The following is a 26709-nucleotide window of genomic DNA, read 5'->3' on the forward strand; positions in this document are numbered from 1 at the left end:
CCCTCCTACGTCTGTCCAAAAAATCAACAGTGAACCTTGACTCATCTGAAAACATCACATTGCTCCAGCGTCGATTATCCCAGTGTTGACGATCCCTACACCAACGACGTCTTGCCTGAATGTGATGATCTCTCAAACAAGGGATCACGCGAGGACGTCGGGCGCGAAGGTGACCCCTATGCAGTCGATTCCGAATCGTCTGGCCACTCACTCTCACACCAGTGTCTGTTTGAAGACGAGCGCTGATCTGATTTGCTGTGATGACACGATTTCTCAAGGCCAAGGTACGGATAAATCGATCCTGGGCTTGAGTTGTCGCCCTTGGTCGACCTGAGCGTGGTCTGTCCTGTACAGATTGTGTATCACGGTATCTGGACCATAGCCTGCTTATGACAGACTGAGAAACATTCATCGTCCGCGCCACAACCGCCTGTGTTGTGCCGATCTGTAGCATGCCAAGGGCACGTAACCTTTCATTTTGGGTAAGCCGACGCATATCAAAATTTGTTTTCTGGTCACTAAAACAATTAAACTGATGTTTCCACCCTGGAATTCAATGCCACAATGACTGTAACATTCAAAGTCAGAGTCGTGCAAATCTTGGGTTGGACCCCCATGATGATCCCAAGCATCACCTGCATTCCATGCGGTAGCTATTGGTGCGTTTGGGCGTCACATGTAACTGGAAATGTTTCTTCTGTTAGGTTCTATAGTGACTTTTTTCGTAGTCATTTGCATATTTTAGTATTATGCCCCCAAAATCAAATATCCCCTACTTTTTTTGAATAGTATATATGATATTGACTTTTCAACTCTGTACTTACTTCTGTGAGGCACGAAATGGCTATGGTATAATTAAACATGTAATTAATCACTTATGTTATTTACAAGCTACATATGATCTAACAACACAGTTTATATGGAAATATAATCACTGGTTGATAAGTATAGCACGACGTTTCGACAAGTATTCTCTTATCGTTATCAAGCACATTTGTGTGTGCTTGATAACGATAAGAGAATAATTGTCGAAACGTCGTGCTATACTTATAAACCAGTGATTATATTTCCATATAAACTGTGTTGTGTTTTTTAATGCGTTCAATCGCTAAATGCCACTCAAGGATTATACATATGATCTGTGTACAAGCTCCGCATGACTTCAAAGGAAATACTCATCGGTCAGTTAATCATACCATGACGTGATATATAGACAAGGGAGGAGAAGAGAGGAAAAGAGACCGGCGAATCGGCTCATCTAAGTTCAGTCGCTGTCGAGGCAGGGGTCGGAATGGTTGAAATATAGTCATATACTATATTAATGTACCTTGTTGATGTTGAATTTATGTTTCTATTGTAGTTTAGTTCCTGTTATATTTATGTAGCTTGTGTATATTTTGTTCCTGATGTAGATAAATGATATTTTTACTAAACATATATCTGTTATTACTAAAACAGTGTTACACATTTTGCTAGACATTTAGACGCCGCCTGGGCTACCGGCTACTGATAGTGTAAATAGACTTTTCCGAGATGGCCGCCAAGAATCCATAATGGTTACCAGAATAGCTAAAATGGACTCAGACTAGTAATTATTTGCCCATTGACTTCAATGTTAAATGGCTGTAACATCACAGGCTGTAGCTTTTTGCTCAACATTCCGTTGGTTCCAATCTTTATAGGCACAATGGGGACCACATTTGGCAATCTCCTCATCATAAACTTGTAGGGGGTTGACCGTTTAGATTTTTTGCTACGGGGATTTGAAGTTGACTGGGGTGAAAATCTCACTTCCGATACAATGATTGCTCGGCAGAAAGACATTTTAGACCCCCTATCCCTCCGCTGTAATATCATCAGTATTACCGAAAACTGCTATAAAATTACAAATTTGATCCCCTTTCTCCTATTCTAGACCAAAAAGTCACCCCAAAAATGCAGGAAGAGGGGAGAAAAAAATTAAGGGAAAAATTGTCTATTTATAACTCGCACTACATTCGTCCATCATGAAATAAGGGGAAATAATTACTAGTCTTAGTCCTATATACCTCACATATTCTTGCTGTTTGAACAAAATCGGTTGTTATCTAATAAAAAAACATATATGCAATGCCCTGGCCAAAGAGTATGAAAATCCATGCATTTTCAGATGAGCAGTGCAGCATTCTGCAAACACTATAATACATCAGAAAACTGGAATTTCAGACAGAAATTTAAAAGCATATGAATTTTGAATTCCACAGAACATTTTTATTTTTGAACATAAATGCATTCTGTAAAAAGATGAGATAAATTCAATATAAATCAAACACGAAAATACTTTAAAACAGTAATCATGATGCAATATTAGACTTTTTAACACTTTCATCGAAAACCACACAGTTTTTCTCTGTTAACGTAGTTTCAAGTGCCAAATTGTGGTCAAATCTAAAATGTTGAAACATGCAGTGTCTATGAATTTCAAAATATCTCCTATATAGCTACATTTCCACAGGATAAGTAAGTTGAAATAATCTGATTAGGTAACACTACAACAGTTTTTTCATCCCCAGCCCCCAGTATGGAATCTGATACAATGCTGACCAATCACAGGTCTTCCTGTTCACTCTGGCCTGTCAAATGATTTACAATGGCAATGGTGCCTACAACTTTCCTGACCAAGAGATATGCAACACATAAGCCATTTCTGTTATCTTCCAATATGAGAGGCGTTGATAAACACAAGGGTGTCCTTTCCAAGCTCGGAAATGAAGTCATCACCAGAAAGCAAAGTTTACAGAGGTCCTCGACTGGAACCCAAACTGATTACGATTTGCCTTGCACTTCCACCATAGGTGTGTCCTAGAGATCTGGGATGAAATTGATATGCATCATCGTTCTACTAAAGCCAGTCCAGGACGTCATCCGGTTTTGAGATGTAGACCTGAAATGTTAAATTTGGATGAGAATGAGAATTCTGGGGCGAATACTATCCAGGGAAACTGATCATTGACATCCAGAAAATGGTCAAAATGTGGAATTCTCTCATTCAGTTACATGCCAAGGTGAGAGGAAAGGCCTGTGCAGTACCAAATTTGCAGCCCGTTAGTGAGCAGAAGTGGGGATCAGGTTGAATGTACTTGGTAAAGTGTATGAAATGCACATTTATCTCACCTGTTTTGCTTCTTTTTTTCTAATACTTGTGTTCAGCTTTCTATCATTTCACTGTATATGAAACATTTCCCTGGCACCTGAAATGATAGAAAAGCAGGGGATAAATATGCAATAAAAAACAGTGAGAAAATAAGAATGAAAAAAAAAATGGTTTCAACTGGAAATAGAATTAAACCTCTTTATTTCTAGCGAACACCTAGTCACTGGCCCTCCGACAAGAAACCAGTTAACAGTCAGTTAAAAAAAAGTAAACCTTGAGTGTCACATAAGTCTAAGCCAATCTCAATGGCAGACACCATGTTTTGAGGTTTGGTCTAAATATTAAGGCCAACTGCAGGTTTGGTCAAAAGTCACACAGATGTGAATTTTGGAGTGTACACATTAACATTTCATTGTATGATGTCAAAACATGTTAGGTCTAAATATTAAGGCCAACTGCAGGCTTGGTTCAAGGTCACAACATGTAACTAGAGTTGTGGGCACACGATTTTTTGACAAGATTGTGGGTTAGGGTTAGGGCCAGACTACGTCTTGCCTTAGGCCCGCGGCACAAGCTTGTTGACGAGGTCGTGGGTTAGGGTTAGGGTAAGGCCTCGGTCTTGGGTTAGGGTTAGGGTTAGCCCTGTTTACATCTCGGGACCTTAGACCAAATCTGCAGTTGAGTTGGCCTTAATATTTAGACCTAACCATGTTTTGACATCATAGTGAACGAAATGTTAACATTTACACACCAAATTCACACTCAGCCAACGGACCCCCAATAATGGCTATTTTGATCTCAAATAGTCAAAAAACCTATTGTTGGGCAATAAAAAAGCAGTTTTCTTTTCTGACACTTCTTATTGAAAAATTCAGGAAATAAGTGGCTGAGAATAAATCTATGTTTCGACCATCGTATCATATACAGGACTCAGACTAGTAATTATTTGCCCATTGACTTCAATGTTAAATGGCTGTAACATCACAGGCTGTAGCTTTTTGCTCAACATTCCGTTGGTTCCAATCTTTATAGGCACAATGGGGACCACATTTGGCAATCTCCTCATCATAAACTTGTAGGGGGTTGACTGTTTAGATTTTTTGCTACGGGGATTTGAAGTTGACTGGGGTGAAAATCTCACTTCCGATACAATGATTGCTCGGCAGAAAGACATTTTACACCCCCTATCCCAATCTGTTTCACAGAGAATTACGAGTCTCGTATAATATCTTTGTCATAGATGACTGCCTTAACACGTGCTGTCACAGCACGCGGTGTGAATCATTGGCTGAATGGCGCGTGCATTGTTTACATAAGACATAACTGCTTCGGAGAGAATGCTGCATTTTAGTCATTTTAATACCCATTTACACTAAATCGGAAATAATTTTTAACTACAAATACGTCAAACGCCTTTATTTATTTTTCCAATATATACAAAAAATGTTTTAGAATTTAATTTGTCGCAGGAAAAAAGTTAATATTTCTAGCTCATTAAGCCGCATCAATGTCATCCTTATCAGTGATTGTCGCGGCCAAGCAAATATTCACTGCGGATCAGTGTGCCCCTATCCCTCCGCTGTAATATCATCAGTATTACCGAAAACTGCTATAAAATTACAAATTTGATCCCTTTTCTCCTATTCTAGACCAAAAAGTCAACCCAAAAATGCAGGAAGAGGGGAGAAAAAAATTAAGGGAAAAATTGTCTATTTATAACTCGCACTACATTCGTCCATCATGAAATAAGGGGAAATAATTACTAGTCTTAGTCCAAATGCTACTTCTCAGAGTTACTTTTATCCATTGATGATCTTTTTTCAACTGATTACGACACATTTTGATAAAGAAAGATAACCCAGTCCATGAAGCTTTAATCAAAGTCCTGTATAGGGAAAGTTACGACAACTCATTTACAGGCGCCATTCCTTCGCAATTACAATGTTTGAGAAGGATTTGAAGTATAATTATGAAAAATTAATTAGTTTGAATATGTTTTTGGTCCATATATACCATTAAATCACCCAGTTTGTACGCGGGAACCCATCTTTAAATGAATAAACCGAAACAACTGCACAATGCAGAATTTCTTCAGACCAAAATGTCATGTGATTTCGGACCTTTCATTTTGTTGACTAGCAGGCAAAAGAATTTTTCCCCAAAAAATATTATATTTCTTCTTTTTTCACATCAGGCGTACACCTGGAGCAGCCCGGCATATCGTTGTTTTTGGGTTTAAAAGCAAGATGGCGTCGATGGCATATGGCGACGTAACATTCAACGTTTGCAACATTGGAGATGTAAAATCACTAACAACATAGCACTGACTTTTTACCCAAATCCCCCCGTCATAGTAAGAAGCAGCCATATAAACGCTGTAGCTATCGTAGTTCGTGCTATGTGACACGATCATAGCGCAAAATAAACAGTAGATCTTGTCATAAGCTTATATACAAATCAATAACGTGAAACTAACCTGGTCACCAGCTTACAAATCCATAATGTGACCCTCTACTGGTCAACAGGTTACAGATCCATAATGTGATACTACCCTGGGCCCGGTTCCTAGGAAATTCTTAAAGTAAGCACAAAGTCATGCTTCACTTTTTCTTACGTAAGAATCTTATAAAAATACCGTCCCTAGAAAATTCTCAAGACCATTCTTATGTAAGCACAAGTCAAGTATAAGTCTAAGCACATTGTGACTGGTAAAGTTTACCATAAACTGAGACTATGATGCTCTTTAACGTCATAAAAACAACTTTGGTATGCGAAACGTCATAAATTTGTCGCCTGCTTCATTGACGTTATATATATATATGGTTGATTTAGATGCATTTGCCATGTCCCCTAGGCTATACACATATAAAATGTGAGACAAGATAAAAAAAACGCAGACACATACAAACTAACTGATTAATTGTGAGAGTGCCTGATCTTAAAGTAGCCTGTGTATTTGCAGCCTATTGTTTACTAATTGGCAAATAAATAAAATGGTTTCAGGGTAGGCCTAGAAGCGAAATTTTCTATAGTATTCTTAATTTGAAATTTCTTCTGGAGAAGGATTTTCTCTGTCTTGTAATTGTCTCTTTGGTATCAAAAGGTGTCGGAAATGCCGTCGAATAACTCTACGGTCAGCCATCTGTTTGAAGCAGAAACAGACTTAAGGTTGGTAAGCAAGCCGTATACCTTGCTTGGGACTTGTGCTTAGATTGACTATGTTTAAGAACGAAGTTTTTTCTTGGAACGCATAATAACGTTCTTGTGCTTACAATGAAGTCTACTTAAAATCTAAGCACATGAACATTGTTAAGAATTTTCTGGGAACACAAAATAAAGGTAAGTTTACTTAAATGCAAAGTCTACTTAAATCTAAGCACAAGAACGTGCTTAAGAATTTTCTAGGAATCGGGCCCTGGTCATCAGCTGTACATTAAAGCACATGTGACAGTTCAAAGAAGGGTAGGTTGAAACACTGTTTTCAGGCAAAATGTCCCTCCTATGACATATGATCGTCTTCATTTCATTTCCTAACCATTATTAGGTGAGTTAAATTAATAGCAGGTCGGTCTGACAAGCAAGGGAAGTAACTCATTTGTAATTTATTCAAATATATACACATTATTTTATTTAAGTATTATATCGTGTACAACAAACAATAAAAATCGTGAAATGGTGAAATCTATTTTATTGCATCAATATATTTGATCTCAGAAATCGTTAAAGGGATATTCCGGATGATTGGCAGCTCTGAAATAAACAACAAGACAACATTCAGTGATAAGTTCCATTAGTATCTTTAAATACATCGAGTAGAATGATTACCAGTGACAGATCAATTCATCAAAAGGAAAGGATGGAACAGATTTTTGACATGTAAAATGCTCATCTAGGCCCTTCTGGCGGGTGTGGGTTGGTGGGGAGTAGGGCTATTTACGAAACGTCAAAGGTCCAACATAATTCCATCACAAGCATCAATCATGTCTTTGGATGTGCCAATGGAACCTTGTCTAGCACACGAGGATCCCGTTGAATCTCGGGGCCACGGTGGTTTAGTGGGTAAGACGCTGGCTCGCTAGCCTGGAGGTCGGGTGTTCAATCCCTGAATTGGCAGAGAAAGTTCATTCAGATTTTCCGGCGTGGTTTCCCCTTGTCAGTGATGCAGGTCGGAGGGCCTGAAAAAGGACAGCTGTCTAGTCGTTCGAATGGGACGAAAAACCGAGGTCCCGTGTACACATTGGCGTGCACGTAAACGAGCTCTTGACAGTTGGAATTCGATATAAGAGTTGGCCGTAGTTTCGCCGTCCGGGCAAAATTTCCCTCATAGCACACTGTATGGCGTATGCCCGTCTTCATTTGCCCAGTTCGGAGTAGAACAGTAGGACGTTAAACCCCATTTCATTTCCGTTGAATCTCAAATAGTAAGCATCCAAACGAAACGTGGAGGTTGAATTTTGTTGAATCATCGAATTTCAGGATCATAAACATGAATTGTGTTGAATACTCGTATAAAGAATATATTAGTTGGTTTTAAAGACAAAAAGAAAAGATAGTAAGAAAAGTTTACTCTTACATCGGCTCTATATAAACTCTTAAATTTCGGTCTAATGCCGCCATTTGCTTCATCTCATCGTCATTTAATTCAGTGTCAAATAACTAAAATAATAATAAAATAATAATAAATCTGTCTTTTATATAAAATACAACAATTAAAATAATAAAAGCGTTAACCCCATAACTAAAATAACAAAATGATTAACACCATCACTAAAATAATAAAAGATTTAACCCCATAACTACAATAATAAAATGATTAACCCCATAACTAAAATAATAAAAGATTTAACCCCATAACTACAATAACAAAATGATTAACCCCATGACTAAAATAATAAAATATGTAACCCCATAACTACAATAACAAAATGTTTAACCCCATCACTAAAATAATAAAAGATTTAACCCTATAACTACAATAATAAAATGATTAACCCCATAACTACAATAATAAAAGATTTAACCCCATAACAACAATAATAAAATGATTAACCCCATAACTAAAATAATAAAAGGATTAAACCGCAACTAAAATAATAATAGGAACTTTTACGTGCACTACCAATTAAAACTTGCCTCGAAATTTTCTTTAATTCGAGCGGGCGTCGAGCTTTTGGGAATGATAATAATGCCCCGTTGCAGTAGACATCTTAAAACAATCTGTAAAAGAAATATCAATAAGCCTGTTATATTTTTAATTCTATAACATAAAATAGTTTTATATCGCGTATTTAAAAAAAATACCTTTCTTCTCTTTCCATACTTCTTCTGGATTTAAAAATAAACGAGGGGCTTGTCAGGCCCCATAATACGCGCTAGCTCTAAATATCAATATCATCTCATAAGAGACAGACAATTCGTACAATAAAGATATATACTTTTAAAAAAAGTAGGGGATATTCAGAAACAATACAAAACGGCTGTTTTTATTAGAGGTAACCAGTGTATGTTAATAACAGACCAATTGCCTATACACATGAACATAAACAGTTCATATCGGCGGCTTATCTGACGACCCCATTTCACTCGCAAATAGATACACTGTCAAAAATGAAAATGGACGTTATTTGTTTTTGTCTTAATAATGAGTAATTGCCCCACCAATCCTCAGACATTCAGCAATTCGTCGTGGCATGCTCCTAATCAACCGTCCAATCACGATTTGGGGCAATCTGGCCCACTCCTCTTGCAGTGCCATGGTCAATTCTTGCAGCGTTGTCGGTTGACGTTGACGTCGACGAACACGTCTCCCGATCAAATCAAATTAAACGTAACACACAAAAGCAAAGATACACTAAACAGTAAATCTTATGCTAGAACCGATAGGAAAGCAAACATGGATAGGATAAACCAGCACGCGGCAGTTTTCATCAACCCTTCCTTGAAGTGTAAAATTTGAAAATGAACCCCTCCCAAGTGTATGGCGTTATTGCGTGTCGCACATGCAGCCCAGTGGTTCTGTTGGGGCGATAAGTTCTTCATCTGTGAACATACTCTCAAAGCATGTCAAGTGTCCATGACCGTTTATCATATCACAACCTGCATATGTATTTGCATTTCAATATCCCCTAGGTTTTTGAAGAGTATAAATCGAATTAAATTTGAATAAGACTCAAAGCAACACTTGTCTCGTCTGACCTACGTTTGTTCAAGCCAGGGGTTGGGTGACCGAATGGTTAGCGCGAACGCGTTGTATCATAAGGTCTGTCATTGAGTCAACTGGCGTGGTTTCGATTCCCCGGTTGTACGTGACTAAGAGTAGGGCCGCCTGTCCAACCTCGTAGGTTTTCTCCGGGTCTTCCGTTTCCTTCCACTGCTAAAGACCGCTACGCGCAAGCGAATAATGGAAATAAATTTGAACCATATGTTAGTCCCAAAATGACCTGGTTTGTGCCGAGTGGACGTTTTTGTTCAAGCCCGTGTGCAACCCATACAATAATACTTAAAACATGTGTATTCCCAATTTTTCATGTCAAAAGGACTGGGCGTCGTAGACGGGACTAGTGTGGTATATTTTGATTAAAGTTATATCCTATACCTGAGCAGGTGTTTTTCCTTTCGCCGAGGCTAACTGCTTAACGACTGGTTCTTCTAACAAATCAGGTTCATCTTTAGTCTTCCTAAAATATTAAATAAAATAAAAGCCACTGACTACCTAATCACTGTCAAGTGCGGAAGTAGGATAATTAATGTGTTTTTTTTCAATAATCCGTTAAATCCCATTTCATTTCATTTTTTCAATTATCTATTAATACATAGTCTATTAGGAACACCAAGACAAGGTGTAACTATTATATCACCAGTGTGTATTAGTATTATATCATGGTTCGGAAGTAGCAGCAAGAAAAGGTGTAACTATTACATATTACCAGGGTCTATTAGGAGCACCAAGAAAGGTGTAGCTATTATATATACCATGGTCTATTAGGAACACCAAGGGAAGGTGTAACTATTACATATTACCAGGGTCTATTAGGAGCACCAAGAAGGGGGGAGCTATTACATAATTATACCATGGCATTTTAGGAACACCAAGGGAAGGTGTAACTATTACATATTACCAGGGTCTATTAGGAACACCAAGCGAAGGTGTAACTATATCTTACCATGGTCTATTAGGCGCACCAAGAGAAGGTGTAACTATTATATCTTAAAATGGCCTATTAGGAACACCAAGAGAAGGTGTAACTATTATATCGTACCATGGTCTATTAGGAACACCAAGAGAAGGTGTAACTATTATATCTTACCATGGCCTATTAGGGGCACCAAGAGGAGCGTAGGCTGTTACATGTATATTCCTTTTCTGGCAATATTCAACCAACTGACTGTTTGAAAATAGTGGGTTAATTTCCAACTGTAAAAAAAAGATATTTTCCTATGAAAATTAATAATTGTTCCAATCAACAAATAGATTTGTTTGTTTTGTATGACCAGCAAAATGGAAGTATTTTAAAAAAAATGACGCATTGGAGTAAATAACTTTGTTTAAACAGTGGTTGGATAACGTGAGAAAATGACATAATGATGGCATTTTATTAAAGGGTGGAATTATCTCTACCAATTATTTAGTTTCGTTTACAGCCTGGGTCTTATTTTTGGAGATTTAAGCTAAAATATTTTAAGAATACTGGAGGTTCATTGGCTGGGCACTACAAACATAGCACAAATTTGAGCTCTTCTTCAGTGAAAAGACTGCATGCCTAAATTTGAGGTTTTCTTGAACAAGGTTCCTTGTTTCTATATATTCCAGTGTTGGCATACCGATGGAATTGCGTCGGATCTTCCTGCCAGGTTACTGATGCAGGACGGGAAAGTTTAGTGTTCGAAAGGGACAAAAGCGTGTATACCCCTGGCAACATGATAACGACCCCCCTTTTACTTTAAAATCAAATTATGGACAGGCTGTTGCGCCATCATCCGGACCAAATTTATATCCTAGCACACTGTATATCATATACCCGCCTTCATTAGCCTGGATGGATAAAACACAGTGTGACGTTAAACACCATTTCTTTTCATATTTTGAATTAAATCAACCTGACTAAAACACAGATCCTATTTCGTTTCGTCTGTTATAGTTCAAAATTTTGTTTTATTTGTCTTTACTACACTAGGATCTGAAGTTGTTATATAACCTGCGTTCTGGGTAGCGTGAGGGATTAGCCAATGAAACTATCTGTTACGGCGACTTCTTGGCGTGCGATGCACGGAATTAAGGGTAAACCTCCAGAAACGTCAACGCTGATGGATTTATCAATGTCTGACCTCATTGGATCAAAAGCCGTTCATATGACACCTGACACGGCCTTTTACTACAACCGGTCAGATCTTCTTGTAGTGTAGGCCATCGAAAGTATAAAAAACGAAACGAAATATTCATCTGTATTTTAATCAGATTGGTATTAAATGTACTTGTTCTACAAATAAACAATACTTATAGTAACCTGTATAACAGATGGTCGTATTCTTGAAGCATCAATAATTCTCTGTACTTGTAAATGATTAAAATTAGATAATCCGATATTTCTAGCTAGATCAGCATCTACACAATCTTCCATTCCCTTTAAGTAAATATATATAAAAAAAACCCCCACAAACATGTGCAAATATATAAATCGAAACAAATGTCTGAGCACTAATTACACGTGTATTGATTAAAAAGTTATCTAATAATGTTATGAATTAGCTTACCTTCCACGTATCTACAATGTCATGGTATGCAAATATAATGTTGCCATCGTTATCTTTAGGAAAAGGATCGTCTCCGTCCTGAAAATAAAAAAAAAACAATCAGCGTGCCAGAAGGGTAATAAACATTCCCCTTTTTTAAATTTAACAAACATAAAGGTTGAAAAGGGTTCTTTAGATAGTAATCTAGTACAGTAAACAACTTAGATGTTAATAGATAGAAATGAGATATATTTAAAGAGTTTTAAAAAGCACAAAACATGTTACCTTAAAAGAAACTGGATAATGAACTAAAAGGAGGTTGACATAACTTAATCCAAGTTGAACCAAAGATTGCTTCAAGTTTTCCTTTACGGCATCACGACGATGTGCTGTGTCCCAAACCTTTTAAATGAAAGTAGTGTCAATTTTAAATACTGCAGTAGATTCATTTAAAGATACATTATGGGAGATTTTTATAGAGAGTTGGCCATTCTTGCTATAACAGTTCAAAAGTAGATGAAGAAAGAAGAATATATTGAAAAATTCAGTCAAATTACTTTATTCTGAACATAGTTATCATCGTTGGAATATTTGCCTAGAAATGGTAGCGAATTGTGTCTTCACCTTCGCTGATCGTTTGATTGACAGGCGTTAACTCCACCTACATATCTCGATTATCAAGTAAAGTTTTCAATGGCATACGGAAACGCTTTACAGCGGCCTCGCTAAGTACACTCTATCATTTAGCCTCGATCTAACAGACGTATTTTCATCAGGTTACCCCTTATCTGATTTAATCAATTAGTGAAATCCTATTTAAATCCGAGCTGTAGCCGAGCCATCCGTGGGTCTACAGAGTTGATTTTGGTCTAATTTATAATTTCTATAACATCTGAAGCCTAAATTAAGACTTGCAATAATCAGATTTAGCTCTTGCATAACGCATGTTTAAGGCGGAGTATGATTTTTAATTTTGCTTAAAAATCGTACATTCTTACCGTAAGATGTAGTCACAATAGATTGTGGGTATTGTAGGGGGACATAATTCATATAAGATGGTAGTTATCTGATATCCGGTCATCACGCATAGAGTGTCCTTTTTACAAATGCCCATTACTTATTATAAACCCAGTTTATGCATATAACATGTTTGGAAGTGAGTAATCTAAAAACGGGTTTGTTTTGTTGTTAGCTATGACCTCCATCCAATCATTAATTTTATAAAGATAATAAAATTGAATTTAGATTTCGTAGTCCGGTCGTTATTTTTGCGTTTATTTGTCCGTGACAATTTTTGTAATAATATTGCTGGAATTTTTGCTCTTGAAATAAGATGCCTTTATATTTCATTAATTAATATCTTTGGCAAGTTAGTAATTTCAAACATATTCACATATATAGTGTGCACTAAATCAACTTAGTCTGTAATTGACAGTTGACTCATAAAAAAGAGTTATTTATCGAAAACATATGTCACTCATTTACCACCAGAATTACACGTGAGTGGAATTATTCTAATTGCATCATTTGATTTAAAGTAACCAGTCATTTTGTTAATTACACAAGTTCAGGGCCATGATCACGCTTTATGGTGCATGATATTCATTTACCTTTAAAAGAAACCGGGGAACCCTGTAAGTCAGACTTGCATTAGATTCCAGAGATCGAGGGTACATCTGAGTTCCTAGACAGCCGAGAGACTGCATAGGGTGGAGAAGTGGTTTTAGCTATATAGTATTGTAATTTGTGCTATGCTTGTATACCTGTATTCAGTTATATGTTATATAAAATGTAGAAGCGAACTATGCATTATTATACCTGGTATGACAAACGTCTTAAGAAACTGGAAGACGTAAATACACAACGTGAAGCAGAAGTAAAGACAGCTAGAGACAAATCCTAGACGATCACAAGGCTACAGAAATATGTAGTAAGAAAAGATGCATGGGTCGTACGTAGGATGTGGCGACCGGTTTCCCATAGACGCTCTCCACGCCAGACAGAAGGCTCATGGTGCTACATATTCTATTTGGTTCCCGCGACAGTTTCGACCTTTAGGGTAAGCAGAAAATTTGGAAGAAGATTAGAAGAAAAGAGAGTATGCATCACACGTTGGATGTGGGGAGTTCTCCCGTAATATTTTCCACATCTAACCAGTGACTGCATAGCACTGCATAGCACTGCATAGTCTTACATATTCCATTTGGTTGCCGTAACGGAGTTTCGACCTTTGGGGTAAGAAGTCACTTTAGAAGAAGAATACATATTTGAAGACGTTAAGAAGAAAAAAAGATCTGTACAATCCAGCAACAGAGGAAAAGTTCTGGTGGAAAAAAAAAATCTGGTGAAGATATTCGAAAAATTGGGTAAATACATTTTGTTTGGAAAATTAAATGTGTTAAATTTGTTTAAAGACCAAATAATATTAATTTAAAGTTAAAATCTGATAAGAAACTAAATATTTAAAATTTAACTGTATAGAGAATAAATTACAGTCATTCATAAGTTAAGATTGAAAGGTTTATTAAACAATATAATATCACTGGTTAGGTGTGTATATTATCGGGTTATCATGACCTGTAGTAAAATTAAAGTTAAAGTTTAGGGAGTAGGTTTTAAAAAAAAATGTTTTGATATAACTAATATATAATAAGGAAACGGAATAGGGAATAAAATAAGGAACTAATGTTGTCTCCGGATCGCAGTGACAACGACGGCAGAGCTCAGGATGAAATTTGTGAGTGATTAACTCTAGTTTCCTAGTTGGCCGTGTTTCAACTGTGATTCGTTAATTTGTGTTTTTTGTTGTTTCGTACACTATATAATTTTAGGGCCCTTAGTCCAGGCCTTAGAGTTGTTGTAATTTAACTTTTGTTTAAAATGTTAGGTTATGTTGAAAATCCCATATGGTTAATCTAGGGATGTTGGTTATAGTTTTCCTGGGGAAAAACTAAAATTAAAGGCTCGTTAAATTGTGAGATTATCGCAAAGTCATTAATACGAGTTTTATAGGAGGTTAAAGTTAAGAATACGACACTTTTTAGAAAAGTGGAGGAATACGGTAAATTTTGTCCGTATATAATTTTATGTAATTAAATTTTTGCTTTAGAAACGTAATATTAACGTTTAGTATATACTGCTAATTGCTTTAAGCTGTCGACACGAGAGGATTAGAATGTGTAATTTGACATGAGGTCGAATTATTATAAACAATAGGTTCTAACACTGTGTTAAATTTGATGTGTGTAAAAGTCGCTTGACTTCAGTGGTTAGTGAGTGAAATTATATGTGTGATTAAAAGCTGGGTGTATATTCTGATTGTCATGATTATATAAATATGGACTGTGTTCTGATTGAACGGAGCGTACGGCCATTTTCTCTCAACATAGTTGTAGATAAATTAAATAAAATGGGCTTTAACGTCCTACTGTAGGATAAAATGGGATGTCATTCAACATAGTTGTAGATAAATTAAATAAAATGGGCTTTAACGTCCTACTGTAGGATAAAATGGGATGTCATTCGGATAGTGGCCATATCTGTGTGTCATCCTGGCTAATGTAATAATAAAGGGAATGTTTATGTAATAGTGGAAGGTTTGTAAAAAAAAAAACGAAATACAAAATTGTAAATGATTAGGTCAAAAAGGTCACATTACTGGCGGTGAAAAATAAAATAACAGTGTAGGAATTCTAAAACAGAAACGGAAATTATAAAACATAAACGTAATTCTAAAATTGTCCATTACTCAGTTCAGGTCAAGAGGTCAAACTTAGTTTGAAAATTTCTAATTAAAGGGACACATCAAAGTTTATTAATACTTAAATAAAGTTTAATTTTAATTACAGTAAGATTTGCTAATACGTTTTCGAAATAATATATTAATAATAACGTTAGACTAATAGCAACATAAAGTTTTTTAAAAAAAAAATAGTAATAGTTAGTTCTTGGTCTGATGGCAATGACATGTTTGATTGACGGATAAAATTGTACAAACCAATCATACTTAGAAGAAAAAAAGAAAGTTTCAACTTGATACTATGGTAGCTGAAACAGACCAATACACATCCAAGAAGAAGAAATGGTTTACCAGTTTACCAAATTGACATTTCCTGAGACAGAATTTAAAGTGAAACCTGAACTTTATAAATATTACGTGATGTGTTATAGTGTTTTGAAATTAGGGCACTTGAAGATTTAAAAAAGACAATTTGTGTTTTCTGTGTTTAGGCTTAGTGAATTTTCATAGGATTTTACAGTGATGAACTTTTTGGAGAACTTTTGCATGCAACTTTTGATTTTTGATTTTTGATTATGTGTGTCTGTGTTTTCACAGTTTTGTTATATAGTATAGTATCATTGATATTTGCCTGTTGCCTGAATAATTATAGGGTTTAGCACATAGAAGTTTTTAAGAGTCTCCTACCTGTTCATTTAGCATAAATCTTGCAAGTGGGGGAGGTGATATATGTTGATTTTCTAGATTTCTGCTACATTTATGAATAGTTATATAATTCTACAGATGTTGGTATGATTATTGTAAAGGATTCAAGGGATCTTTTACCCAATACCGAGCAAAAAGTCTTAAAGGAAGGGACGAATGTAATAATATTGCTGGAATTTTTGCTCTTGAAATAAGATGCCTTTATATTTCATTAATTAATATCTTTGGCAAGTTAGTAATTTCAAACATATTCACATATATAGTGTGCACTAAATCAACTTAGTCTGTAATTGACAGTTGACACATAAAAAAGAGTTATTTATCGAAAACATATATCACTCATTTACCACCAGAATTACACGTGAGTGGAATTATTCTAATTGCATCATTTGATTTAAAGTAACCAATCATTTTGTTAATTACACAAGTTCAGGGCCATGATCACGCTTTATGGTGCATGATATTCATTTACCTTTAAAAGAAACCGGGGAACCCTGTAAGTCAGACTTGCATTAGATTCCAGAGATCGAGGGTACATCTGAGTTCCTAGACAGCCGAGAGGCTGGATAGGGTGGAGAAGTGGTTTTAGCTATATAGTATTGTAATTTGTGCTATGCTTGTATACCTGTATTCAGTTATATGCTATATAAAATGTAGAAGCGAACTATGCATTATTATACCTGGTATGACAAACTTCTTAAGAAACTGGAAGAAGTAAATACAAAACGTGAAGCAGAAGTAAAGACAGCTAGAGACAAATCCTAGACGATCACAAGGCTACAGAACTATGTAGTAAGAAAAGATGCATGGGTCGTACGTAGGATGTGGCGACCGGTTTCCCATAGAAGCTCTCCACGCCAGATAGAAGGCTCATGGTGCTACATTTTTGGAGACGGAAAAAGGATAATTTTAATGGACATGGGCAATTATCCATAATAAAATTTTAAAAAATGGTTTAATATGTATAATACACGTTTGTTAACGTTCACAAGAATGGGTATCTTTTAATCATCCATATTTTGAGTCTACCTACGATATTCCGAGAGGATTGCTTTATTTTATATCGATTATTGCGGTGAAAGTTGAAAGTATACAGCTACTATACTAGTTTATAATTAATAAATTCAAAAAGGCAGAACTTAAAACCCTGCAAGTAAATAGACATCCGAGTCTCACCGTGTCACACGGTAGCGGTAGCGGCTGTTACACCGAATTTTTGTCGTGTCTTTATCGAGGACAAACGACACGATTATTCCGTTTCTTAGACCGATCTCGACAGGCGTACTGAGTCCATTGACATTATGCAATCATTATGTTCTTCAAACTCATAACAAGTGAACCTAACAGTCAATAAAAATCCCAATACTGCTGTTCCAGGCTGCGTTTATGTGAAGTGTGGGCAGTTTGGTTAGCGCTAAATGATAAGGCCAGCTCAATTTTTCATCACAGGTCAAAAGTTGTAAACAGGGCTAGCGCTAATCCCAGCCCTGACCCTAAACCTGGAGCTAGCCCTAATGCACCTCTAACCCTAACCTACAATCTCGCCAGCAATCGCATGCCCTTACCTTATTTACATCTCAGCGACCTTGACCAAAATTGAGCTGGCCTTAACAGATAGGTTTAGCCACTTTAGAACCCAAGAATGAACACGAGTGATATTCTGTTTATTTGAATCAATGACTGACAAAGACAGAACTCTCACTGGCTGAAGAGGCCTCTAGTAGATCTGTGCGTACAACGCCTATCCATGCACGAACTTCTAAACGAGGCATGAAGCACAGGCGCCTGTAACGTGGAAAGTATGTGTCTAAATTCTGTTACGTCCATGTCCGTAAGCGAGAATATCAAATAACTGGTCTCATTCCATAAAAAAAAACCGGAACCGAAGAAGATATTATGGGGTTTTTTTAAATTGTAAATTCACCAACTGAAACTAGGAGAAATATTTGTGGTATGTTAGGTATTTCACCCTTCCCACCCATTCTCTTATTTTTTGAAGTGCAAACCCATTTTGGATGACGAAAACACGCCAACGACACATTCTGTACCAGTCCGAAGGCTTACCTTAGTGGTAACAAACAAATCGTCTCTTTTAACAGCTCCTTCATCAATACTTTCTTTAATAGCTTGACCAACTTCCTCTTGGTTTTTATAAACCCAGGCACAGTCAATATGGCGATATCCTACTTTTATAGCTTCTTTAACAGCTCTATATATCTCGCCCTCGCCACCCTGTAATAAAATGTAGAATAAAAATATGATGGTCAGGTTTCTTCTGTTTACTAAAGTGAACTATCTATTAATTATAATTTCACAAATATTCAGTAACCATTATGATCCCAGTGGTTTCGATAGTACGTCTAATCACCGAAGTCATTAAAGGAGCTACACCTCTAACATAATATTTTCCATAAGATTAGAAATTAAAAACATGAATCAATATTCAATATTGGTCCATTCCAATCAATATTGATGTTGTTATATGCCGTGAAAATATTGGATCCTAATATCAAATATTTCGGATATAATAAACAACTTAAAATCAATACACGAGTCGTGTATTCTGTGCTTTCGGGTGCCATTTAGTAGTGGTAGTGGGGGACTGGGGTGGGTGTCATATCATAAATGTCAGGCTCGGATCCTGGATTTAGTCGAGGGGGGGGGGGGGCATACATTGGAGCAAAGGGTAATCATCAGAGTGCCGCATGCATTAGTGCCCCCCCCCCCCGGATCCGCGCCTGAATGTATTGTCCAGTTCCCAAAATCCCCAGTATTTCCAAATTTAATGGATAGCCAAGCCCCTGGCTAGTTACTAAAAGGTGTACACCACACCCAAGCACATAACCCCAAATAAAACGGTGGGCTATATTTAAAGAGGCATAGGGCAAGATTAGATAAAGAGCTGGCAGTTCTCGCTATATTAGTTAAAAATAGATAATGAAAAGGGAATATGTTGAAAGTTTCTGTCAAATTATTTCCTTCTTTGACTAGTTATCGGCGATACAGTATAACACTGTAGTCTCGATTGACATTGCTACTGTAGTTACGATAATAAACATCTTATCCATTTTTACGGTTATTTCTTCAACCACAAGGCGTATTCAAATTCACTAAATATCGGAGCCATCCGATGGAATCGCAAGTTGATTATGGTCTTGGTAAGTTAATTAATGTCTAATTAATAATTTATATAACATTTAAGGCATAAAGAAAGATTTTAGAAATCATACAGTTGTGTGGTTTGGGAGAGAGAGAGAGAGAGAGAGAGAGGGGGGGGGGGTAACGTACATTCGACACAAACTTGATCATTTCGGGACTAACATATGGTTCAATTTTATTTCAATAATTCGCTTGCGCGTAGGGGTGAGTTTGAACTAATTTACTAGTAAAAAGTTGGAGTCGGACAAATATTAACCAATTTACCGATACTGAACAAGAATAGTACTGACAACAATATTTTATTAAACTTTCAGAAATGACAGATTTCAACCTAACTACGGTTATAGGTACCATCTGAATGACTAGACAGTAGTCCTTGTCAGGCCCTCTATCCTGCATCACTGACAAGGGGGAACCACGCCAGAAAAACTGGATGAATTTTCTCGGCCAATGCCGGGATCGAACACCCGACCTCCGAGCTAGCGAGTCAGTGTCTTACCCACCGTGCCCCCCCCCCCCCACACACACACACTCCTACGAGATAAACCTGCGGACAAAAGAGAATATAGACATTGCAAACAATAAACAAATATCAATTCAAGTGAATGGATCCGCTGGTCAGCCGCAAGATGGGATGGTACACGCCAGACTATAGGCGAATAAGCAGACTACACAATTAAAATACATCACAGTCGGTATGACGTTACATGTTAATTATGACGTCACAATCATTCGCTGCAATTATCTTCAAGATCAGCTGCTTTTTACAAATTATCTTTAATAGTTTTTCATTCTCTGTGAGAAAAATGTATATTTTTAACGATCCGTTAATATTATCTGAGAAGAGAGTTCCTGTATTATTCGAGGTTACTTATTATCCTAAATTCGAAGGAGATACACCGCGGTTGGTGGGTTCTTTAAAGGAACTTGGTAACTGGAACTATCATAAAGGGATTGAAGCCAAGAAGATGGATGATAATTTTGTTTGGAGAATCATAATGAAACTTCCCACCAAAAGTTTCTTCTACTTTAACTGGTTTTCGTTTTCCAATAAAAGAGAATTCCAGATAGAAGACACAGGTAGCCGAAAAGGTAACATTGGAATGTATGGAGGGAACATTTCAACTGTTTACGGAGATACAGAATCGTCGTTTGTTTCACGTGCTGGGTGCATTGTGGATATTACTACGCATTATATACTGAACTACAATGAACGAATTGGTGTAGTTGGATCTGGTCCAGGTTTAGGTAATTGGCAAGCTGATGCCGCCATCACTGCCGTGAAATACTCGTGGGGATACTGGACAGTTACATGTAGTGTTGAATTAGAACGAGGTAAAAGACATGAGTATAAATGGGTTGTAATAGATAAAGATAGTAATCAAATAATAAGATGGCAGGAAGGAGAAAATAGAGAGATAGAAATAGGTGCAGGATTAAAGGAATTAAAGATTACTGTTCCATGGACTGGAAACATAATTGACGAGGCTCATGAAGAAATTAGACAGATTGAAATAGATACTGAAATAAAGGAATTACAGAATGGTGATGTATGGACTGAAGAAATAATTGACGAGGCTCGTGGTGAAAATAGACAGATAAATGATGGAATAAAAAAATTAAAGATTGATTTTGAGGATAATAAAGAAATCGACGCTTTAAGTAAGTAACCCATTTATAAATTTATTATTTATCTTCTTGTTTTTATCTATTCTTAATTTGTCGAAGCGATCAGAAAACAACTGATATTGATAATCGAAAATTGTCAATGTATAGGCAAGACTGTACCAACAGCGGATCGAGCCTCAACAGTTACAGTGATTTACCGAACGGGTTCTCGGTTAAATTAACTACCGGGCCGAGGCTAACGGTACATGTTTTTACCCAGTGGGCAGTTGCTTTGTCACAGGGATCAACCGTTATGACTGGTATCGAGGGAGTTGCCCCCCTTGTCAGTGACTCCGGGCAGAGGGATTGGGAAAAGCCGAGGCTCTGTGTACGCATTGGCGTTCACGTAAAAACAAAACCCTTGACAGTTGGAATTTGATAGAAGAGTACCTCGTAGCGCCGCTGTCCGGGGGGAATTTCATAGCACACTGTATAGCGCATACCCGACCCGACTTGTTAGCCCAGTCAGACCAGAACAGTAGGACGTTTAACTCCATTTCATTTTATTTTTGCATGCTTTGATTTTGTTTGTTTTGTTGATTATTCTGGTGGTATGTTAAGGCTTAATGAACAACCTAGACAGATAGTGAAAGATAGACGGCAGACATGTCACCAGATTTTTATAGTTTTAACAAGAATTTACGATCAGTGGAGATTCAATCAATAAACAGCCAGACCTTATCGAGCGTGTAATCATGATTGTTAATTTAATACACTTATATTTGGGATATGGAATTTAGTTTCAAATAACTTTACGCGATTTTAAATTAAATCAAATATTCGAAGAACATTCAAATAATGAATTATACTATTTGAATTGTAAGATCATCATTCGATGTGAGCATTATTTGGAACATAAATCTAATTTTTAATATTTCAATAAAGTGTCAATTTAGATATAATAAGGACTGCGTGTACACGCGTGCAATAAGGACTGCGTGTACACGCGTGCAAGACTTTAATCAGGCATATATGGGTGGGGCGAGAAGGGAGTTGGGTGGGGTAGATATATGTCAGACACATCTAGTGTCTTCACATCATGGATTACAAATCATCGCAAAGCCAAGACAGTAGCAGTAATATTTAAAGCCTATTAATATTAATATAAAAACTATTTATTTGTATTTAGTAGATTTGTTTTTCTAATATTTATATTTTAACATTTATAAAAATTTAAATATATTTATTTTAATATTTATAATTATTAACATCTTAATTTAAATAATATATATAAATAATTATATTATTTTTATTTTTATATTTATAAATATTTACATCTAAATTTACATAATATATCTAAATTTACATAATGTATCTAAATTTACATAATATATCTAAATTTACAGTAGCAGTAATATTTAAAGCCTATTAATATTAATATAAAAACTATTTATTTGTATTTAGTAGATTTGTTTTTCTAATATTTATATTTTAATATTTATAAAAATTTAAATATATTTATTTTAATATTTATAATTATTAACATCTTAATTTAAATAATATATACAAATAATTATATTATTTTTATATTTATAAATATTTACATCTAAATTTACATAATATATCTAAATTTACATAATGTATCTAAATTTACATAATATATCTAAATAATAATATTTTTTATTTTTATATTTATATATATATGCATATATTTACATAAATAATTATATATAATATTCTTATAAATATTTACATCTAAATTTACATAATATATATAAAAATTATTATAAATTTTCTTATAAATATTTACATATTGTTATTTAAATATTTTAGATAATTATATATTTTTATTTTAATATTTATAAATATATTTACCTATATTTTTTTTAATATTTATAAATAATTATATATTTTTATTTTGATATTTATAAATGATTACGTAATTTCATATTTTATATGGAACCAATAAAAAATGTATAGAATAAAGAATGTTGTGTGGATTATGTTCATTTGTTAACAGGAGCCACGGTGGTGCATGGGGGGGGGGGGGGCGTGTATGGTGAGAAAATGGTCACATATTTTGAGAGCGTCTTAATTAATTGTTCTTCTACTTCCACCATGTAACAACAATTTGATGTGCTAATCCCGCGATCCCGCCAACAAACGATCTGGTTGTCCAAAAGGAACAATAAATAGATGTACTAAAGGGTTTTTTTCGTGGGGGTCTAATAATTATTTTTATTTAAAAAAAAAACTCATTTAAAAACACAGCTACTGGAGGAGGGGCTACGTTGTATTCTCGTTGGAAATTCAATAAAAAGTGTTTTTTTTTGTTTTTTTTTTGTTTATTTTTAATTTCTTAAAAACTAAGTGTTTCTTTAAATGTGACCTTTGGGAGCTTGACCTCTACCGTGACCCAATATACGCTTTAAGTATCAGTCCGCACCATTGACATCATATTAGGCGACCCTACTACTTGTCGGGTACAAGCGGGGAATCGAACCACGTCATTTAACTCAATGACATACCTTATGATTTAACTAGCACGCATTAAACCATTCAGCCACCCAACAACCCCGCAACCACGAAAGAACTCTATACCGAAAACAATTTGTCTTCATTACTATGGTTATATGCTCTTGACTCGATTGTGACATATTCAATATATATTATACTTACTTGCCACACTGTCCAGGTACCAAAACCAACAGTAGGTATCTTATCACCACTCGGCAGTTGTAATTCACGAGATACAGGCATTTTTAAAGATGGATAAATAGCCGGTATATAATGAGGGGAGTAATACGATGCCTGCTATAAAGTAGGCTAACTAACAGGGTGACCTATAATTCAAGAACATGGTAAATAGATAACGTATAACTTACAATACCCATTGATAACGTTTAAAGCGAGCACGCATGGCTTACAATACCCATTGATAACGTTTAAAGCGAGCACGCATGATATATCTTGTCGTTCTGTGAGAATTTGAAATGAAATGAAACGGGGTTTAATGTCCTACTTTTCTGCTCCGACTCGGTTAATGAAGACGGGCGTCATATAGTGTGCTATGGGGGAAATTTTGTTCGTACAACGGTATATTGTCTACTACTATATCGAATTCCATCTGTCAAGGGATATTTTACGGTCACGCCAATGTAAACACGGGATGTCTTTTTTTTGGTCACATTCCAACGACTATATGTTGTCCGTTGTCAGGAGTGACGCCCTATGGCAAGTTTTCGGGGTCTGAAGTTAATTCTCGTGAGATGTTTTACTAAAACGAACAAATTCGCAACAACAACCAGGATACCTTCTACGTTACAAACTTAATATTCCATAAATAAATAGGGTTTAACGTGTGTGTGTGTGGGTGTGTGTGGGGGGGGGGGGGCAGCGTCGTTTCTGTCCACTTGTCATCGAGTGCTCGGCAACGTGAATACAGTACCTCGACTTTTCGTCCTATGAAAACATTAAACATGCTGGAAAATAACGAAGTACTTTTTCAGCCAACACCGGGATTGTCACGAGATCTTCTGGTAAGTGCCACACTGATCAGCAGTGAATATTTGGCTAGGCCGCTACAATCACTGAGAGGGATGACATCGGTACGGCTTAATGAGCTCGCGAAGTAATAGAAAATTAAATACTGGTGTTTGAAGTATGTCTGAAGTTTTGACAAGATGTAGCGTAGATTGTTTATTATCGTAGCAACGGTACTAAGTGTCGATTATTTATTCTTAAACTGTTTCAATCTATTTAAATCTCGACCATCCGATGGTCTATAGAGTTGATTATAGGCTTGTCATGTGAATAAATGTCTAATAATTTATAATACATTTGAAGCCAAATTAAATACCTGCAATATGCAGATGCAGCTGTTACATAATGTATCTTTAACAGATAAGGTGATAGAAATCAAATCAAAAGAAATGGGGTTTAACGTCCTACTGTTCTGCTCCTAACCTGGGCTAATGAACACGGGCATACGCCATACAGTGTGCTTTGAGGGAAATTTTGCCTGGGCAGCGGCGCTACGGCCTACTTTTATATCGAATTCCAACTGCCAAGGGATCTTTAACGTGCACGTCAATGTGTACACGGGACCTGGGTTTTTCGTACCATCCGAACGACTAGACAGCTGTCCTTGTCAGGCACTCCATCCTGCATCACTGACAAGGGGAAACCACGCCGGAAAATCTGAATAAACTTTCTCGGCCAATGCAGGAATCGAACACCTGAACTCCAGGCTAGCGAGCCAGCGTCTTACCCACTTAGCCACGTGATCCCCGATAGAAATCAGATTATATTATCTTGACCATATTGTATCCCGGTGGTCCTATGTTTGACGCGCTTTGTTCAGCATTATCAAATAACTGCATTCAGATTATGTACAGGATCCAGGTAAACCATGTAATGCAGCCATGCGTTAATACGGCGAAGATCATTCTAAACACAGAGACACGCTTCATTATTTGTGATAATTTTTTAAAGAAAGATTAGGGCTGAACATTTTTAACACGGGTAAATTAACTAACAAGTTGCTGTCTGCTGTCTATGAAGTTGTGATTGTAACACAGCAGGTGTGCCAAACGAGAATGTTCTTGGTCCATAACTATGGATTGAACAAGGATCATAGAGCCCTGAACACAAGGGAAATTCACTCACTGCACCACAGGGATACAGACCGTCAATATTCGCTCGCGAATGTTTTTCTGGTCTCTCTTACGGGCTTTAACTTTTTCCAATATCTTGCTTACGAGCTTAGATGAGGTTACCCGTGGCAATTTTGAGATATAAAACTTTGTAAGTAGCATACCAATTAAAATGTACACACTCGGCGTATATATCACCATACCAAACCACTGATCTATGTTTCCTCCTTGTCAGTGATGCAGGACGGAGGGCCTGACAAGGACAGCTGTCTAGTCCTTCGGATGAGACGAAAAACCGAGGTCCCGTGTATACATTGGAATGCACGTAAAAGATCCCTTGGCAGTTGGAATTCGATATAAGAGTAGGCGATAGTGGCGCTGCCCGGGCAGAATTTCCCAAATAGCACACTATATGGCGTATGCCCGTCTTCCTCATGAGTATTAACAAAAATCGGACAGAAAATAGAATCAAAAAGTCAACCGGAGGAAGTAATTAGTGGTCTGCATCCACAACAAACCCTTCATACCTGTAATATGTGTAGGATAAAGCACGAGACTGAGGTTATGCTGGGGAAAGAAAGACTGAAGAAAGCAACCCGATGAAAAGAAAAACCGATCCCGACAGGCGGAGGTTTTTCTGTTGAGGCTTTTTTTCGGACGTCTTTCTTCACCAGCATAACCGAAGTCGAGGACTTTATCTTGCTTATAAACCGTCTATGTTTACATATACGCAAGATGAGAATATCCCAGAATTCCCACAAGAAAAACCTTATATCATGTTTTCTCATGGGAAAAAAACCTACCCTGGAAGAATAATCTGTTACAGGTTTAAAGAAAAACTTTCAGAAGCATAACCCCCAATTTACCTGTATATATCCAAAACCTCCCCCGACTTTCCGACCGCAAGTTATTCCGGGCATAGAATATAACCCAAAGATTAAAGAGATTTACTGTTACAGGTTTATAAATGCAGATGAACG

At 36.4% G+C, this 26709-nt stretch overlaps 1 protein-coding gene across 1 annotated transcript; it reads right to left on the reverse strand.

Annotated features, from left to right (window-relative positions):
- Positions 1–6802: 6802 nt before the first annotated feature.
- LOC126824566 (1,5-anhydro-D-fructose reductase) lies at positions 6803–23959 on the reverse strand. The gene is made up of 10 exons (XM_050553802.2): positions 23754–23959; positions 18372–18539; positions 12149–12265; positions 11885–11962; positions 11638–11754; positions 10441–10547; positions 9729–9810; positions 8267–8350; positions 7707–7789; positions 6803–6883 (listed from the first exon to the last, which is right to left on the reverse strand). The coding sequence occupies exons 1-10, from the start codon at positions 23832–23834 to the stop codon at positions 6844–6846; spliced, it is 957 nt and encodes a 318-aa protein (XP_050409759.1). The 5' UTR covers positions 23835–23959; the 3' UTR covers positions 6803–6843.
- Positions 23960–26709: the final 2750 nt, after the last annotated feature.

This window comes from Patella vulgata, chromosome 6, assembly GCF_932274485.2.
Source record: "Patella vulgata chromosome 6, xgPatVulg1.2, whole genome shotgun sequence".
Classification (NCBI taxonomy): domain Eukaryota; kingdom Metazoa; phylum Mollusca; class Gastropoda; family Patellidae; genus Patella; species Patella vulgata.